Source organism: Delphinapterus leucas, chromosome 8, assembly GCF_059928025.1.
Source record: "Delphinapterus leucas isolate spDelLeu-1000000601 "Yukka" chromosome 8, BTC_Dleu_Yukka2, whole genome shotgun sequence".
Lineage (NCBI taxonomy): Eukaryota > Metazoa > Chordata > Mammalia > Artiodactyla > Monodontidae > Delphinapterus > Delphinapterus leucas.
In genome coordinates this window covers 93691000-93709455 of record NC_143136.1, presented here as the reverse complement: position 1 = coordinate 93709455, position 18456 = coordinate 93691000, and the positions used below count along the sequence as shown (strand labels likewise).

Here is an 18456-nt window from a genome sequence, read left to right as displayed (position 1 = left end):
AAAAAGTTATTTTAATAACCCCTTTCCCCAAGCTTTATAGTAGAATCAACTCCAGATAGCCTCTTTCATCCTTCTTTTGCCTTGGAGCCCCACTTAGGGCCTCCCCAAATGGGGTGCTTCTGCCACAGGTAAGTGAGGAGGGAATCACATGAGTAAAAAAGAAAGATCTTTAATTGCATCAGTCCTATTAGAACTTCATCTCAGTACAGTGACCTAATTTTGTGACCTTATGTTGAGTGAGAACAGTGAGAGAGGTAGTATGACCTAGAGTAAAAAATTACAAAAAACAGGGCTGCCCTGGTGGCGCAGTGGTTGAGAGTCCGCCTGCCAATGCAGGGGACATGGGTTCGAGCCCTTGTCTGGGAATATCCCACATGCCGCGGAGCAACTAGGCCTGTGAGCCACAACTGCTGAGCCTGCGCCTCTGGAGCCTGTGCTCCGCAACAAGAGAGGCCGCGATAGTGAGAGGCCCACGCACTGTGATGAAGAGTGGACCCCGCTCGCCGCAAGTAGAGAAAGCCTCGCACAGAAACGAAGACACAACACAGCCATAAATAAATAAATAAAATTTTAAAAAAATTACAAAAAACAGAAATTAGACTCTTCCTTTGGAAGATTTTATAAGTATAGGTGATTTAACATTGTGAAAGTGACTGTGATGCTTGCCCACTGTAAATTCCTGGACCTGGGATTATGTGTGTGATATGGGTTGATTATGGACCATTTACTCTCCGAGACAAGGAGGAGGCAAAAACTCCTGTCATATGTATAATATGAGGGAAATTCTGGTCTATTCCAGATTTTTAATACAAAATACCTACAATCCAAATGGGTATTTGTGAGCTATTAATGTAAGTTTGCCAAAGGACGGTGAAAACTCTAATTGCAAACTGCAGTCATAGTTAAGATACCTAATTGTTCATTTTTATTCAGTGTATTTATATAGTCTTGGGAAACATATTCTTGCTATTTCGTGGTCATTTTTTTTTTTTTTTTGCGGTACGCAGGCTTCTCACTGTTGTGGCCTCTCCCGTTGCGGAGCACAGGCTCCGGACTCGCAGGCCATGGCTCACGGGCCCAGCCGCTCAGCGGCATGCGGGATCCTCCCAGACTGGGGCACGAACCCGCATCCCCTGCATCGGCAGGCGGACTCTCAATCACTGCGCCACCAGGGGAGCCCTCATGGTCATTTTTGAGTTTTAAAAGCTTTTAAGTACTATTTGGATTTGATAGCCTTCAGCTATCTTTTGAAGCACAAAGTTTTTATAAATGTTTTTTGATTTTACATTTAAGTGAACTTTTAAAATTAAAGCACTCATTTTGGATGCATATGAGTTTGTAATATCTTACTTTAAAAAGGCTCCACTGTAAGGTTTTAAAACTTATTGTTATGTTACAGACTGTTGGCAACACTTACGGTAATTTTTCATTAGCAACAATGTTTCCCAGGAGGGAATTTACCAAAGAAGATTATAAAAAGAAATTACTGGATTTGGAACTTGCCCCAAGTGCTTCAGTGGTACTGTTGCCAGTATGTATATGCATATATATTTTTTCTATTCTTATAGTCCTGTTTGTTCTGCTCTTGATCTTATAATTAGAGGAAGGGAAGGTGAAAAGTGTACTGTGGGTAATTAAAGTCCAAATTATCAAAAAATGTTAGATCAATTTATTGTTCCATTATCCTGGGCTTTATATTTGTATTGCTAGTGAGACACAATATAAATTTTCAACTTTTTCCCTCACCTATTTTCATGTACAAAAAACGACCAGTAGGAGAGGAAAAGAAATGTAGAGTATCTGCCTAATCTACTGACTTGGTGTCATTTATTTATGTATGAGTATATGAGTACTGTTTACCAATTTTTAAAAAAACATTTTAATCTAAAAATAACATTCATTTTTAAACATATTAATCCCATCTGATCCTAACAATATTTTAATCTCTGATTAAAAAAAAGGCTCAGAACCTTAAATAATTTTGCCAAGGTGCCACCTTAAGTGCCAGAGCTGGGATGAGAGCTTGGTTCTTCCATATCTTGGTTAGTATATGGTAGTGTCCCCTAACCTGCAGTTTCTCCTTCCATGCTTTCAGTTACTCGTGGCCAACCGCACTTTGAAAACATTACATGGAAAATTCCAGAAATAAACAATTCATAAGTTTTAAATTGTGGGCCGTTGTGAGTAGTGTGATGAAATGGTGTGTTGTCCCATCTGGAACATGAATCATCCCTTTGTCCAGCGTATCCATGCTCTGTATGTTACCTGCTCATTAGTCGCTTTCTGGCCCTCTTGGTTATCGGATAGACTGTTGAAATATTGCAGTGCTTGTGTTCAAGGAACCCTAATTTTACTTAATAATGGCTCCAAAGCTCAAGACTGATGATGCTGGCAATTTTGCTAGTCCCTTATTGTGCCTAATTTATAAATTAAACTTTATCACAGGTATGTATGTATAGGGAAAAATATAGTATATTTAGGGTTTGGTACTATCCATGGTTTCAGGCATCCACTGGGGGTCTTGGAAAGTATCCCCTGCAGGTAAGCAGGGGGACTACTGTAGTTTACCCAGATCTGAGCTTTAGCCCCACACCTAAAACAGTCCTCCAGTAAACAGGATTAGTTGTATTCATTGAGATCTGAAACCTTTCCCTTTTTAAAAATCATTAAGAAAGACTTTTAAAATCAAACTTGTTAATTTCATTACAAAAGTTTAGTTCTCTTCAAAATAATTGGTTCATTTCACTGAGAAACTACTTTCCAGTTTCTGTGTTGTAATTACTCCTTTAAAGAAAAAGAGCTCCAGGAGTTCCTAGAAGTTTACACACTTGAAAAACAGCAAAAGATGGCAATTTTACCTTCTTGCAGTAAACTAAAATCCACAGGACTTTTCCAGGTAAAAAAGTTTATCTGGAACCTTGAGTGTGATGTGGTTGGGCCGATGTCGTCTTTATCTAGGTTCTTTCTTAATTTTTAGGCAGGAAGACCAACTACATCCATGGTACATTCTTCCAGTGGCGACTTTTGGACATTCTTGGGGACAGTACTTTACCCATTCCTTGCCATCTGGAGATTGATTAGCAACTTCTTATTCAGTAATCCTCCTCCTGCACAGACCTCGGTGAGAGCAGCATCATTGGAATCCTCAAACCTTGCATCGTCTGGCAACTCAGAAAAAAGGTATTTGTTTGTATTTTCCCCATTTGCAAAATATGTTAGTAATGCCCAATGCCTTATTCAAAATGAAAAATTTTGTTATGGATACTTTGCCTTTTCTCTGTATAAGGGGGAAAACCCAACATGTTCTGGGAAGCTCAATACCTGAGTTTTCTCAGCCATCTTTCTAAAACCTATTCCATGGAAAGCAACTTTCACTGCTACTGATTTTATTATTTTATTTATTGAATTCTCTTTATTCCATAACAAAAGGCATATTTTTTTCAGGTCTAAACAGTAATATCTTTTCTTGTTACCCATGTTTTGTCTGACAAGATACTTCATTAATTTCTCACAGTCATCTTGTATGATTACTTTAGAGGGATCATTGTGCTATAGATAATTTAACTGCCTCCTCTGGGTCATTCAGAGAAGGACCAAACTGGATGTTCACTTGAAAATGAAATAACTCTTCAGAGAGTTATTTTGGACTAGTTCCTTAACCAAGAGGCCTTACTTTTGTTGGAGATGGCCAAGGTTTGAATGGTAATACTGATAGACAACACTAATGATCTTAGCTCATACCTCTGTTAAAATTTTACATATTTGAAGAGGTTTACAGGAGGTATTTTCTTAGAATTCGAGATTATACCCCCTTCTAATAATTAGTAGCACAATTTATTACAATATATACCTAGTATTGTTCAATACTTTATTGGGCCATTAATAGCAAATCCTCACACCAATCATATGTGGTAAGTAATGAAAATCCTTGCCTTTGTCTGCTGTAAGGAGATCCCTAATCTTGTGTCCTGTTGACTCTCTAGATGACAATTTCTGTTAACATTGTGACTGGGCTGATGCAGCCTTTATCTTTATTTCTTTCTTAACTATTAAGCAGGAAGACAAGTACACTACTCAAGTGGTGACAGAGAAATTGTTCTCTATCTAGTTTTAGAACAGCATTCAAACTAGATCTTGTTAGGTCTGAATTTCAGAGCTCTTACTGAGCAATGAATGGAAGCATTTCATCCTGAATTACTGTCATATAGAAGAGCTTGCTGTGTGGGTTTCAAAAATTTATTTCAGGTAAGGGAACAGGTCTTGGGTTGGGGCAAAGGATGGGATGAATGTATATCCGAGCAGGTGAAGCTTCGTGTTCCACCACTGGTTTTTGTTTTTCTCTCTCCCTTCCCCTCCAGTGTTGGAGAATGTATTAGCGTAAATTTCACCTTTCCTTTCCATTTTCAGATGAAGAACTGTTTGTTCTAAATTGTCCATGCAGAAATAAATCACTCTTAAAGATTCTGAAAGGATTGAAAATTGCTAACTGACCATTTCTGTATATTAAGCTATGATTGGAGTTTGGGATAGCCTCTAGGGTGTTGTGTAAGTTATAAATAAATATTTTAGTAGATACATCAGCTTGCATAAATAATAAAGGAAAGATTTAGTTGGCAAGTGGTCCCAGTCTTCTAAAACTTAGTGAGTCACCAAGAAATACATGGACAACATGATGTGACTAGTTTGGCTTAGAGAACAGATGAAGTTACACCACCAAAAATGTATAGTCTAGTACTGCATTAGTAGATATAATGATCTCCGTGGACTTTTCTTAAACTATACTAATCGCAGTTTAAAAGAAATGGCTTTGTGTTACTGCTGTTTTCATTTTATATCATCTTCTTCTTTCCTCCCTCTTTTGTTATTTCAGGGAACCAGTCAGAAAAAGAGTGCTGGAGAAACGGGGGGAAGACTTTAAAAAGGAGGGCAAGATATACAGATTGAGGACTCAAGACGATGGTGAAGATGAAAACAACACTTGGAATGGAAATTCTACTCAACAGATGTAGTGTGACAAGTACAATATGTGCAGTAATCATTGTTTCTCTTATGATTTAATTCAACTAAAATTCTGCTGGAGAAGTGGGACTGCTTTGTTTTCCAACTCATCTACAAAATGTCTCTTTATTCCTGCTTAGTGGGTTAAAGTTGTTTAACCTCAGACAAGTCAAGAGATAAAATAACTGGCTGCTAGGTCCTTGTATATGGTAACCAACTGCTAGAAGCCTAAAGTAACAAAAGGTCTGCGACAGCCTCCCTTTATCAGCTTTCTTGTTTAGTATTTCATATGCCCATTAGCCCTGTGCTCTCAGATGATATGTTTTGTTTAGGGCTGTTTTGCTCCAGAACTCCTCAGCCCACACAAAGTAACTGGTATGTCACTGAATAATTTGATTTTGAGTCAGAGCGTTTTAATAGCCAATCAGATGATAATTTGGGTTTAACTTTTCTCTTCTTGCTCATCAGCTGCAAGCAAAATCTTGTAGTTTTTAATCTTACTTAAACACTGAATAAAAAACCTTTTCCAAAAATCAGAATGATCTTATCTTTCCTTTAAGTTTTGTTATCCTAGCATCTTTTTGTTGCACAGGGCTCTGTGGAGGTCATGTGTCTCTGATACCCCCCTACCCCACTGTACTGCCCTGGAACTATCCCAGGAAAGGAGGTGACCACCTTATCTTAAATATCACTGCAGGAAGAAATTTTCTGACACACACCGATGCTATGTTACTGTCTCTCCTAATTCAGGGAGGCATCGCTTTGTTTGCATAATGTTATGGTCTTTGTTCTCATCGGACAAAACAACTGCTGGTCTACAACTAGTTCTCTGTCACCTTTATACTGAAGTTTTGGTCTCAATAATGATAATCACTCTTCAAAGAATTGAAGTACCTGTATTGTAGGACAAGAAGTAGGGAATTAAGATCTGCCTTTTGCTCATTTGGTTATTCTTAAGAATTTTAGGTTCTTAATCTGACTAATGTGCTACTGTATGTTTATGGTGGTGGAGACACTAAGAATGTTTGAAAGAGGGAGTAAGTTTGACTGTTCCTCTTCTAATCTTTTGTGTTTAGATTGGAATAGAAGGACTCTGACTTTATTTTGTAATGGGAGGAAGAAATTTTCCCAGAGCAAAAACTTCGTTTTTCACCAATGAAGTAACAGTGACTTTAAAAAATGGTAATAGTGTTGGCAAGGAAACAGTGAGACCAGGTACGTTATTAGTAGGAATGAAAACTGGGATAATCTTTCTGAAAAACATTGTCAGAAACCTTAAATATTTCATGCTCTTTGATCTAATAAGTTTTTTGAAGGAATGACCATAAATGCAGGCAAAAGTTAGGTATAAACATGTTAAGTTTTATTTATTTTACTTCAGAATTAGAAACCAACTAAATGCCTTCTGCAGAATTAACTTTTGCTGAGGAGAAATGGCACAATACTAATTCAACAATTCAGTTTAACATATTTATTGAGTACCTGTTATGCGTTCCGGGAAAAAAGCAGGATACAGAGCTGTAGGTACAGTATGATCTCAGCTTTATAAACACATTTTATATAGAGGTCGTACTATGTATTAACATAATGTAAAGAAAAAAGAAAACGCACCAAACGTTAATGGTGGTAAGAGTGGTTATATGTAATTTTAGTTCTTTTTTGCATCCTTATATGTTTCTCAATTTTCTGTAATGAAATTACTTCCATAATTTAAAAAGTAAGCTTGAAAAAGAAACATCTCCAGCAAGCATCCCATTTCAGTAAAGGTTTGTCGTCTTTAAAAACATAGCAATATGTGAATAAAAAACCAAGTTTGCCTTGAAAAAAAAATCAAATAGAGATTCTTAGAGAAACGTACATAAAAGAATGATTCAGTCTTTGAGTAAGAGGATCCTTCATCAATTTTATATTTTAAAACGTGTGCATGGTAAATTCAAAACCGTATGGAAGGCTATAAAATGACATCTTCCTCTTTGTATCCTATCCCCAGTTCTAGTCCCCAGAAGTAACCTCTATTAACAGTTTCTTTTGTAGTTTTCAGAAAAATTTTATGCATACATAAGCAAATATGTAATCTTTATTTTTTAAATAAATGGGATCATATTATATATATACTACTCTGCATCTTGCTTTTTTACGTACACAGTCTTGAAGATCTTTCCCCATCAACACATAGCTACCTCATTCTCATTAACGGCTGCAAAGCATTTCACTTGATAAACTTACCCATTCTCTGGTTGCGTTCATTGGTTATTACAGTTTTTGTACTTGTGTTTGTTTTTCTATTACAAACATTGCTACAGTGAACATCTTTGGGAAGGTGTCTTCTTAGTTGTGGAAGTATACTTGAACGTCACTGAGTCAAAGGGTGTTTGCAGTTTGGATTATAAAAAATGCTGGGGAATTGCCTCCTGTAAAGGCTCTGTGAATTTACAGCAGCTAACAGGTAGGAGGATGTTGATTTCCCCACATCCTTGGCAGCATTGTATTATACTTTTGCATCTTTGTCAACATGATAAATGAAAAACTGTATGCATTTTATATGCATTGTGTTGATTATGAATGAAGGTGAGCATCTTTTAATATTATTGGTTATTTTGATTTATTTTCTGAGAACTGCCTGTGTTTTCTTTCATTTTGTGTTTATCATCTTTTTCTTATTGATTTATAACAATTTCACGTATATTAAGAAAGTGAGCCCTTTGTCTAGCATATGCTATAAATATCTTCTCCCTGTTCATCTTTTGATGAGTATGTTGATGGTAATTTCTTGCCACAATTTTTATGTGGTCCTATATCAGCGTTTTTCTTTATGGCCTCTGGGTCTTAAGTCTTGATTATAAAATACTTTTCCCATTTCAGAAAGTAATTTTAAAAAAATTTACCCATCTATTCCAGCATTCTCGTGGTTTCATTTTTTTACATTTACATCTTGTATCCGAGTAAGGGATGTGGCTCCCTTTTCCCGCCTGTGGCTAACATCCTCAAGAGCTAACCTGTGAGCCACCTCCATTTATGGAGTGGTCCATCATCCACCTGCCCCCTGCCCCTGATTTGGCAGGCCGCCTCTGTCATGCACCCGGTTCCCATGCGTGGCTGGTTTGTCTCGGCTCTATTTTCCTTTGTTGATCTTTCTATTCTCTCTTTCAAAACTACTTTTTATAACTAGTTTTATAATATATTTTATATTCTTTTCCCCCCCAGATTTATCCTGGATCTTTTCTCAGGTTTGTTTCATGTGAAGCTTTATATTATTCTTTTTCATGTCCTGGCCCCCCCCCAAAAAAAAGTTATATTGACTTCAGGTATAATTGAAAGCTTATACGAATGTCTCTGATATCACTTTTAGAACCGTCTTCACCCCATCTGATAAACTTTTTCTGTCTATTGGTAGGAGAAAAATGCTTGTGCCCCGCAATTCTGACTGTCAGGTTGGGGCCCACGGCAGTGGAACATTTTGATAGGAATTTTCTATAGATACAATTCAGGTAAGGAACACTTATAAGAAGCAAAATTTCGAGTGTGATTGGCCTTTTAAAACCAGTTGAAAACTGCTCAGTTTTTAAAAAAACTTTCTCCCAGATATCTAGGAAGAATATATAGACTAAACAAGTTTGAGTGTTCCATACTGTGACTGTCTGATTAGCACCTCCGAGGGGCATTGATAAAGACTCGCTGCTACTCAGCATATGTTTTGTGAATGAGCACACAAATGCAGCGGGTGTGTTTCCTCTGCCTTGTCTCCAAAATGTGCCTGCCAGGGACACTGAGACGTGGCCCTCTGGCCTCCGAAAGCTAACAGCAGAGGATTACTGTGGTGAAGCTATACAAGCGGACAGTCATAACTTCTGTGGAACCTGCCTTCTCAAGGAGAAGCACCCATAGAAGATAGATAGGACACAGTTAATAGCACCTTTTTAGTTTCTGAGAAACACAAGGTAAGCGTCTGGGAGGGAGCTTGAAGAGAGAGGGCAGGAGATGACATTGCAGTTGATTTTTTATGAAAAGGATTGCTATGGTTCTTACTAATGTTTTTGCTTTTAAAATCTCTGAAAATTAAAACAGCCCAGTTCAGTGGCTCACAGAACCAGTAGACACATTCAGTATCTACTTATTTCCACAAGAGCCACTCGCAGGGTCATCTAATGCCCACGTGAATTCCTGATACTGGGGCAAGGTGGAGATATTTCCATTTTAATCAGGGACTTGAAATCCTTCAAGTTTAATTAGTATCTAATAGTGCAGAGACTTGTACAAACTCTGTTATGGGTAAAGTATAAGATCCTCACTGGTCCTGGAGGTGGCAAAGGCTTCAAAGAAACAAGGCCTATTTTGCAGAACTGGAGGAGGTGGTAACTTGAGGTCAGAGTGAAGAACTATGGCTCAATTCCTGTTCACCTGGTTGTGTTTGCTTTTGCTTGGAGCGCTTACAGTACTTGTAGGACAGAAATGCCACACCAGAGACTCCAAGAAGCATTAGAGCAAAGAGTACATACAGTGCTGTCTGGGCCTCTGTTGTACCCAGCCTGAGCCCCAGGAACTGAACGTCCTCTTCTCTCATGGGGCTGGCGGTGGGCTCAGCATCTAGGAGAGGACAACAGAGGCAGTGTGTGCACCGGTACAGACGGAGTTATCAGATGTATGTTAACCTAGATTAAGCCCGAGCCAGATCCTTACAGTAGAGAAGCTACAGGATGAGCGCGTTGCGGAGGTGACGATACGAATCCTTCACACTGAGTTATGAGCCTCTGAAGGAAGTCACGTCATTTTAGTTTTGAAGCATCCTTCTCAGTGATTAGAGTATAATCTATACTGGATAATTGTCTCTTAATTTGTATAGTACTTTATACTTTTTCAGTCACTCAGCAAACATTGGCCACCTTACATTGTGCTAGGCATGGTGTTTGATCCTTGCATCGGCCCAGCGTTCGCCTAGTTTCTTGCCTAAGGCTGCACGGCAAGTTAGTGATAGGGCTGGGACAAGAATCTAGACCTGCTGTTCCCAGACCAGGGCCTAGTTTCTCGATGTAACTTTAACCCTAATTCCTTTGTTCCATCCTAAGAATGTCTGGAACGTTCAAAGAACAGAAATGTTGGTTGAATGAATGAAGGGGATGGAGAGGCAGAGAGGAGGGTAGTAAACTAGAAGAAAATAGAAACAGGCCCCCTCGCCCCTCACCCTCTGGCTTTTGTCCCTCCCAGAGCCACGTCTCACCTTGCTGCAGACAAGGGTGTGGCCCTGCAGCGGGGTCAGGGAAGCCGTTGCACCGGACTATGGAGGCGTAGAACTTGGCCGACGCTTTGGGGATCCTTGGCAGAGAAGTGTCAGTATAGTTCACGAAATGCACACCGAACTTCTCTGCAAAGCCTGTGGCCCACTCAAAGTTGTCCATCAGAGTCCAAACCGTGTATCCTCGAAGGTCCACCTTATCCTGCACAGCTGCCCAAAGACAGGCCCCAGCTTGAGCTTCCCTGGTCTTCCCAAGACACCTTTCCACCAGGCCTACTGAGGCCATGCCTGCCCACAGCTTTCCTACAGTCCCTGCGTGCAGGTCAAGGTGAGCTTTTTTCAGCTCTTTTAAGAGAGCTGCTCACCCTTTGCATGCAGGAATCGTTAGCTGGTCCTCCGTGGGTGCTCCTGCAGAGCCATCTGCATTTTCTAGAAAGGCTCAGCCCTGAATAGGAGTCAGGAACATGGGTAGAGACTAAATTAATCCTCCTGGGTCATGTGTAATCCTCCTTGTCTTCACATCATGGGTTATTGGTCTTGGACAGAGCCTTAGAGTGTTAATGCTCTTCCCTATAGAAAAGTGGCCCTCAGAAAATAATTTGTCTGGAATAAGATTTTCTAATCGTTTCTTTTTGCTGCTGCATTGCTCATTTTCTTTTACTCAGCATTACTTACCGTTTCCGTGTCATAGTCCCATCCCAGGTTGTTCTGCTGAGCTAAGGGCCTCAAACTTTTGCTTGGGGAACAAAAGATCTTACAGACAGCCCCTCCAGCCCATTCCACATGGCCCCCGCCCAGACTGTCCTCAGGAGGGCACTGCTGTTCAGGGACATTGACACCAGAGGATCAAGCAGAGCAAATGACAGGCCAAGAACTCGGGTCTAGCTGTATCAGGCAACAGCGTTTGCTTGCTGAGCTTAAATCTAGGAAGGAAGACTCTTAGTGTGCAGCCCCAAAGGCTTAAACCCAAAACGAGCTAGAAACCTCATCTTCCTCATCTCGGGCTTGTGGATGCAGTACTGCCCTGACTGCAGACGTTAGCATATGTTTCCAGCAGTGAAAGGTGCACTTGGAGGAAGGGCGGGGGCCTGGCATACCTTTGAGCGCCTCGTTGATGTAACTGCGGAGGTAGTAGATCCTAGCAGTGTCGTTGAGGTCTGATTCTTCCCGCTGGGACACTCCATTTTCTGTTACGTAGATCGGGGGGTTGTTGTACTCCTCCTTTAACCAGTTCAGGATCCTCCTGAAGCCGAAAGGTGTCATCTTCAGCCAGAAGGAGCCAGAGTCTGGCCAAGAGCGATCTGTGATGGAGGCAACTCCCCTACGAGTTCAAACGCTAAGGATTAGGTCTCGATTTGTAAATCCCAAGAGGCCCTCTGCACAAAACAGGATTTACACTAGAGGAGAACCTAGATTTTTGCCTAGACTCAAGAGTCGTAGCTACACCTAGAAGAGTCAAAAGTCCTCGGATTCTCTTTTCACTAGTTGTAGTGGCATCAGTCAGTGCTGGTGTAACTTTGGACAGGCCACCTAAGCTCTCTGTTCTGCTTTCTACCTGTACAGAGGAATGGTCTTACTCATGGATCTAACCCTCCACGGCTCTGTTAACAGGCCACACCTCACACTAGATGTGAAAGTGCTCTGAGCTTCCCTTACCGTAATCTCCCATGGGATGCGAGTGCTATGTCTTCAGAGAAGAGGCGCCCTTGAGTCACCTACGTCTGGTCGACGCCACCCGCAGGCCACAGGCACAGCCACAGGCACCAGTATTTGGGCCTCCATTCATGTGATGATGGGGTAGATATGCTGGGACCTGCCTCAAGTGCCCAAGACCCTTCCTCTCTCTCCAGCGATGGGCAAGGAGAGGGCATCAGGTTGTGCCAGAGGGAGCTCTGCGGGGGGGCACAGAAGCTCATGCATTTCATTAGGAGGAACAGCCATTTAGATATTTCTTAACGTCCAAATCCTTCAGGAAAAAAAACCGTTGCGTTTTATCAGGAGCTGGATTTATTGTTCACCTGAACTGCATGTGGGGCATTTCATAAGCTTGAGCACAGGTGCCTGGGGAGACAGTCCCAGGACCCATGAGGCAGCAAGAGTCGAGTGGGTGCGTGAACGGGGACCAGCAGGGAGGCCTCTCAGCCCTGCTCAGCAAGCCTGACTCTGGTGGTTGCAGGATGCAGTGGGGATGTCAGCACTTGTTTCCAAAGAAAGAACCCGGACAGAGTCACAGCTACTGATGGGGAAAGATGCTTGTCAGAAGAGGGACAAAACAGTGTGCACACATAATAATCCTGATTTTTTGTAACAAACATTTCTGTATAACTATATACTATATAAACTGTATATAATATAAATATATACAGAGAGAGGTAGTACACCCATACACACACACATATACTTCGGAAATGACACTCAAGAATTTCCTGTTCTTGCTTTCCAGTGTTTCTACTGTGAACATATATTATTTGTAATACAGAAATAATAGTTTAACCTTTACCCTCAAAAGGAAAAAAGAAGCTTGTTATTTTGAATGAAATAACATCTGGTAAGTGAAACAAATCTGATGAAAAAAGAAAACCGAAAGAAAAAAAATTTTTTTTTTCATGTTTTTAAAAACTCTAAGCCTGTCTGCTTTTTAAATGGAAAGCATCTTGGAAGCCTTAGCCTGAATTACTATCTGACTGATAGAGGTTCTTTTAGGTATCTCAGGAGATGGGGCTCATCTTGGAAAAACCCCAGGATACACAGCATGAGGAGGCAGTTTCAGAGGCTGTACAGGCCTCTAAGTGAGAGAAGAGGAGCACTTTGCTGTCTTTTCCAAAGATTGTTCCAGGCACCCTTCCTTACCTGTCTGCATCGAAGGAAGAGATCCAAGAGGCATAGTTGAGATCGTAGGCCAGGACAGTGGTGTAGTGATTGAACCCAAAAAAGTCATAGGTGCCGTTGATCCTCCTCTTCTCACTCTCTGTGAACTCAGGGAGCCTGGAAGGAAAGGGCCGTTAAGGATGTGGGGTTTGGGAAGAGGACGTGCTGTGGGGGTGTTGGTGGAGGGCTCTAAACTCAGGTACCTGGAGGTGACTACGGGCCTCTGGCCGGGAGCAAGGAGAGGCCCTCCCAGCTGCTGCTGAAGGCACCTGAACCTCCTTCTACCAGACCACAGACCTCGCCTCCCTCTGGCGTTGCAAGACCCTCTCTCTTTTCCTGTTGCAAGTTTTTACTGTGGTTTGTTTAGGCGTGCTACTTTTCTCCAAAGTCAATCCTCATTAGTAGGGGAAATACTTTTACAAATTGAATTGATTGAACTTTTGAGATTTGGACTTTTCTGCTCACATGATTTCACTGCACTTTTTAAAAAATTTATTTTTGACTGTGTTGGGTCTTCGTTAATGCAAGCGGGCTTTCTCTGGTTGCAGTGCGCGGGCTTCTCATTGCGGTGGCTTCTCTTGTTGCGGAGCACGGGCTCTGGGCGCACGGGCTTCAGTAGTTGTGGTTCGCGGGCTCAGTAGTTGTGGCGCACGGGCCTAGTTGCTCCGCGGCATGTGGGATCTTTCCGGACCAGGGCTCGAACCCGTGTCCCCTGCATTGGCAGGCGGATTCTTAACAACTGCACCACCAGGGAAGCCTTGCACTTTCTTTTTAAACATCTGGTGGAGCATTTTCCTTGTATTCTTTTTTTTTTTAATTGAAGTATAGTTGATGTACAGTGTAGTGCCAATTTCTGCCGTACAGCAAAGTGACTCAGTTATACACATGTAGACATTCTTTCCATGTATTCTTAGTGAGACTTTTCTATACAATTCAATCAACATGCACTTGTGTGCAACACTTAGAGGTTCATCTCAGCCAAATCCTGACTACATGCTGCAGGTTTAGGGTTGCCTAGAGAATGCCCTGCTTAGGTGCCTGACACCTCACCTTGACCTTTCTGCTACCATTAACCTGGGGAAGAACCTTCCCTCCCTGGAGTTTCTGAAATACTGGGGCAAAACTAAGCCCCCGTGCCCATGCCTTTACTTCCCTGTTCAGGAGCCAGCAGGGGCTCCTCAGGTCCCGTGGCATCAAGGCTGAGCCCCTGTGCTCGGCCTCCAGGCCCACCACCATGTGGCCTTGGCCCTCCCACTGCTACTAGGCCAAGTCTCCCGAATTCCAGCTGCAGGTGTCCCACTCATTCCGACCTCTAGGCCGGTGCTCACACCTCTCCCCATTGGATGGAAAGGGCCTCTGCTCTCCCAAATGCTGTTCCTTGTCAAGGCCCAGGCTCAGCTGATGTCCTGTCTTGTCCGTGAAGTCTCCTGGGTCTACCCAGCCTGCCCTGATCTCCTCTGAGTTTTCCTTGCATGAAGAAATTGGGGAATAGAATTCCTTGGAGTGATGAAGGTCACTGTCTTCCCAGCCAGTGTGTCAGCACTTGAGGAACCATATTTGGAACCTCCTCTTTGTGTGGACCTTGCCGGGCCTGGGCCTGGCCCTGGCCTGGGTACACAGTAGGTGCTCAGTAAGGTTGTGTTAATGGACTGGAGCACTCACTCGCTTGTTGGAGACCAGGGTTGACAGATCAGACCTTTTGGCTCAGCAGGACTTACCCTAACCAGGCCAGCACACACGTGCGTTTTAAGGGCCGGGATGGATTATTTCATCCTCACAGGTGGGCTGTATAAGACTCAAAGGCTGTGTTAGGAATGCTTGCCTTTTGAATTTTTACCCTAGCCTCCCCTTCTTATGGTCACATGAGCTACCTTAGAGCTTTGTGGGTGTGTTCCCAGAAGGCCAGGGCACTGCGTCCCCTTCCCCACACCACACCTGTAATCCCCAGCCAGACGACTCTTAAACCAAGCATGGGCCCTGCAGTCAGCCTGCTTTCAAATCCCAGCCCCATCACTGAACAGCTGGGCAGTCTTGCCATAATCTCTGTGCTTCAGCTTACTCATCTTTAAATAGGGGTGAAAGTGCCGACAGAAGATGGATAAATGTTAGCTGTTGCTGACGTTGCTGTTACTTCCTTGACGGAAGTAGGACTGCCTCGGTGCAAACCATTGCCACCCACTGGCCAAAGGACAAAAAGCACTCGGCTAAGAGTCACCCATTGCTACCCACATTCACTCCTAAGGTGATGAAATAGGATAAGATGAGCTGGGGAATTTGTCCTCGGAGTGAGGTGGTGGGTCGCTAAGAAGTAGGTGCCCTGGGGACGGATTTCCTGGCTATTCTGAAGAATAATAAGGGCAACTGCCTTTTGTCTCAACTGCCTGGCACAGCCATGCCAGGTCCTGGGCTAAGCAATTCACATACACACTCGCCTGTAATCTTCCCGGCAAGCAAGGACGCTCAGACACGCCTAAGACACGCCTCTCTGACCCCAACAGCCATGCTCTCATCACTGTGCCGTACACCCAGGAGCCTCAGTTGGGCACCACAGAGCAGACTTCCTCCCAGCTCTCATGGCTGAGTGCGTGGCGCCAGGACCTACCGAGACTTGTTGAGGCCTGCCGCCAAGCTCCTGTCACGGACCCGTGTCTTCATCACCTCGGGGTAATCCCCATTCTTGAAAATCGGATGTGCGAACCAGCCTCCCATGAACTGCGGGTGGGGTTAAGGGGGAACAGTCAGTGCCGGCATTAACAGGCGGGCCCACAGGAGACCGGAGCTCCCGGCTCAGGCGTCGCTGACCCCAGGGCCCCTTCTCCCCAACCCAGTATGAAGCGTGCCTCTCTTCTGCGGCTGTTCCCATATTGCAGCTCAAATGCCCACAGGTCTTGTCACCCCGCTGGGAGCTCACTGTGGGCAGGGCAATGTTCTCACCCACTGTAGCTTGAGGGATGTGAACCGATTTGGCCCTGGACTTGACAAATGCGGCTGGCTGCCCTTAGGAGGGTCCTGCAGAAGAGGGGGAGAGACCCCAAGCCTCCAGGCCCTGATTTCCTCTCTTACCACAGAGCAGGTCCTTCCCCGTCCTCACGCCTAAGGACCCACCAGAACCTTCTGGGAGGAACCAGGTGCAAGGCTGGTTGCCTAGGCAAAGGATGATTCTTCATGGGTTTTGGACTCGCGAAGTGAGGAACTTTTCAGTCTGTTTTCTTGAATGAGGTCCAGGCCATCCTTACCCTTAGGGGGTATATGTGGCAACCAAGTGCTATGACGCTGTGGGTCCTGAGAGGCTTCTTCTGTCTCGACATCCTCCCCTCACCTGCTGGCTACTCCCTGAAATGTGGGGTGAGGACAGCCTTCCATTCCCAGTCAGAGATGAGGCTTGGAACATACTCACTCTGGTAAAAGAAGCTTCAATTCACTGAGGTGAGAAATTGTTTCTGTGGAAGCTGATTTTATTAGGGGACATGCGTATCATAGTCCTGAGCTGCAGGATCACAGTTCACGGACGAGCTGTGATAATGAGACTACAGCCTAACATTTCCTGAGGTTTGTTTTGATTTCAGAAAACAAATTATTGCTCTAACTCACCAGTTCTGTGAGTCTGAAATGAGGTAATGAATTAATTTTGTTCCAAGGCCTTCCCCCCAGCTGGCTAGCAAATGGGACATTAAGTTCTTGTTTGCACTTTTTAATTTGACCACCTTTGTCAAGTTCGTTTGTGAAGAATTTGGCAAACCAAGGCCATTGGTGTCCTTTCAGAAATGCCACAGTCTGCGGACTCCTCCTCAGAGCCTTTAAAAGTGGGGAGCAATCTGGAGAGAGAGAGAAGCTTGCTTTTTTTTTCCTGATGCTGAAACATGGGAGAGGGTGCCTTCAGACCTCTTCAGAGACAGTAGCAGGAGCCAGGGAAAAGCTATGGCATGAAGAGCACCGTTCTCTCTCTCGTCTTTCAGGGGCCCAGGCTGAAATAAGGGTGGGCCGTGTTGTTGGGACCTGCTTACTTGTGCCTCCACTTCCCAGGAGCAAAATTCCGTGACCAAAAGATGCATATCCTTATGTGAAGCTCATGGAAAATTAGGGGCACTAATGAGTTTCACATAACCTAAAGCCCCCAACTTAAGGTAATTCTTAGGCAGAGTAAGTAAAATCAGATGGTGACACCTAGAGGCGAAATGTGACATTGCAGCCCAGTTCTATTAGCTCCTATAGTCAAACCACAGATTGAAAAGGCAGAATTTCTTTCTGTTATTTAGCTTCAAGCCAGTGTTGCATCCAGTAAGAGCTATATGTATAGATTATTTTTTTAAGACTTGAAAGAAAACAACGCCAAAGAACTTTCATCACAGCAAACCTATGAGGTAGTTAGGTCACCTCCATTTCAAAGATGAGAAGACTACAGTACGAAAAGTTTAGATGATTTTCCCAAGGGCACAGAATAAGGTAATAGCAACGCAGGGCCTAGTTCCTAAATCTTTGTTTCGCAATCTAATTCTGTTTCCATTAGATCGTGACAGGAGGGGAAAAGAGCAAGAGTAAGAACAATGCCCAGAGGAAGAACAGACCTGAACGTATCTCCTGGCGGCCTCCACCTCCTCCTGGTTGGAGGGGTCTCTAGGCTCAGCCCAGTCGCTGTTGATGGTGATGGAAATCATGCCACCTTGACGGGCACGGTACACATCGTTGTACAGATGCCAGGCCTCAGCGTGAGCCTTTATTAGGTTGTGGCCAGCAATGTAGGGACCAGTGCCAGGCCTGGAGGAGATTCCTGGAAATATACACAGAGATGTCAGTGAAGAATAAATGTGGCCAAGAATATTACTTTCTGCCTATAGATGGCCTCGTCGTGTTTGGGAGAAAGGCTGATTTTGGTTTTTGGCTTGAGGAAGAATGGAATTCGAATCCTGTCTCCACTTTTTAAAGCTGGCCAGGTAACTTTGGGTTGAGTAATTCAGTCTTTCAGTTCCTTCCTCTGCAAAATGAGCAATAGAGAGTTCTTACGAGAAGGAAATGAAACAGTGTGTGTGCAAAGCACCCAGAAGTACTGTGTCTGGCAAAGAGAAGGCACTTGATTGACAGGTGTTGGTTTCTGTACCCCTCGCCCAAAGAGTGGCTCATATGTCATAGGCAAAGTACCCAGAAGAGTGTGTGCCTCAGGAGGTGACATCCTGGCACTCTGCGGGGACCCACAGTGAAAGTAAGAGTTGGAGAGTATAGCTGATGGAAGCATCCGACACAGAGATTCCTTGAGAGCAAATGTTATGAGAGAGGCTGCCTCTCATATGTTGAAGGAATGATAAACCAAAGCGTCAACCAAGGACCAATGGGAGATACATCTGGTAATGGGTCAAAGCAGATCT

General features: G+C 43.4%; 2 protein-coding genes across 4 annotated transcripts in view; one reads left to right on the top strand and one right to left on the bottom strand.

Moving 5' to 3' along the window:
- UBXN4 (UBX domain protein 4) overlaps window positions 1-7108 on the top strand; it is a 34114-nt gene extending 27006 nt beyond the window's left edge. For 2 of the 3 annotated variants that reach the window (XM_089916054.1, XM_022569624.3), the window contains exons 11-13: window positions 1400-1531; window positions 2978-3180; window positions 4871-7108. In XM_089916054.1, coding sequence (XP_089772180.1) covers window positions 1400-1531; window positions 2978-3180; window positions 4871-5009 — 474 coding nt within the window. In that variant the 3' untranslated portion in view covers window positions 5010-7108. The remainder of the gene's footprint in view (window positions 1-1399; window positions 1532-2977; window positions 3181-4870) is intronic. The other variant, XM_089916055.1, reaches the window with a different exon arrangement.
- Window positions 1457-18456, bottom strand: part of LCT (lactase) — a 71883-nt gene continuing 54883 nt past the window's right edge. Inside the window, exons 12-18 of the mRNA XM_089916057.1 lie at window positions 17662-17864; window positions 15699-15808; window positions 13079-13213; window positions 11326-11549; window positions 10214-10438; window positions 10178-10180; window positions 1457-9582 (exon numbers count right to left, since the gene is read on the bottom strand). Coding sequence (XP_089772183.1) covers window positions 9362-9582; window positions 10178-10180; window positions 10214-10438; window positions 11326-11549; window positions 13079-13213; window positions 15699-15808; window positions 17662-17864 — 1121 coding nt within the window. The 3' untranslated portion in view covers window positions 1457-9361. The remainder of the gene's footprint in view (window positions 9583-10177; window positions 10181-10213; window positions 10439-11325; window positions 11550-13078; window positions 13214-15698; window positions 15809-17661; window positions 17865-18456) is intronic.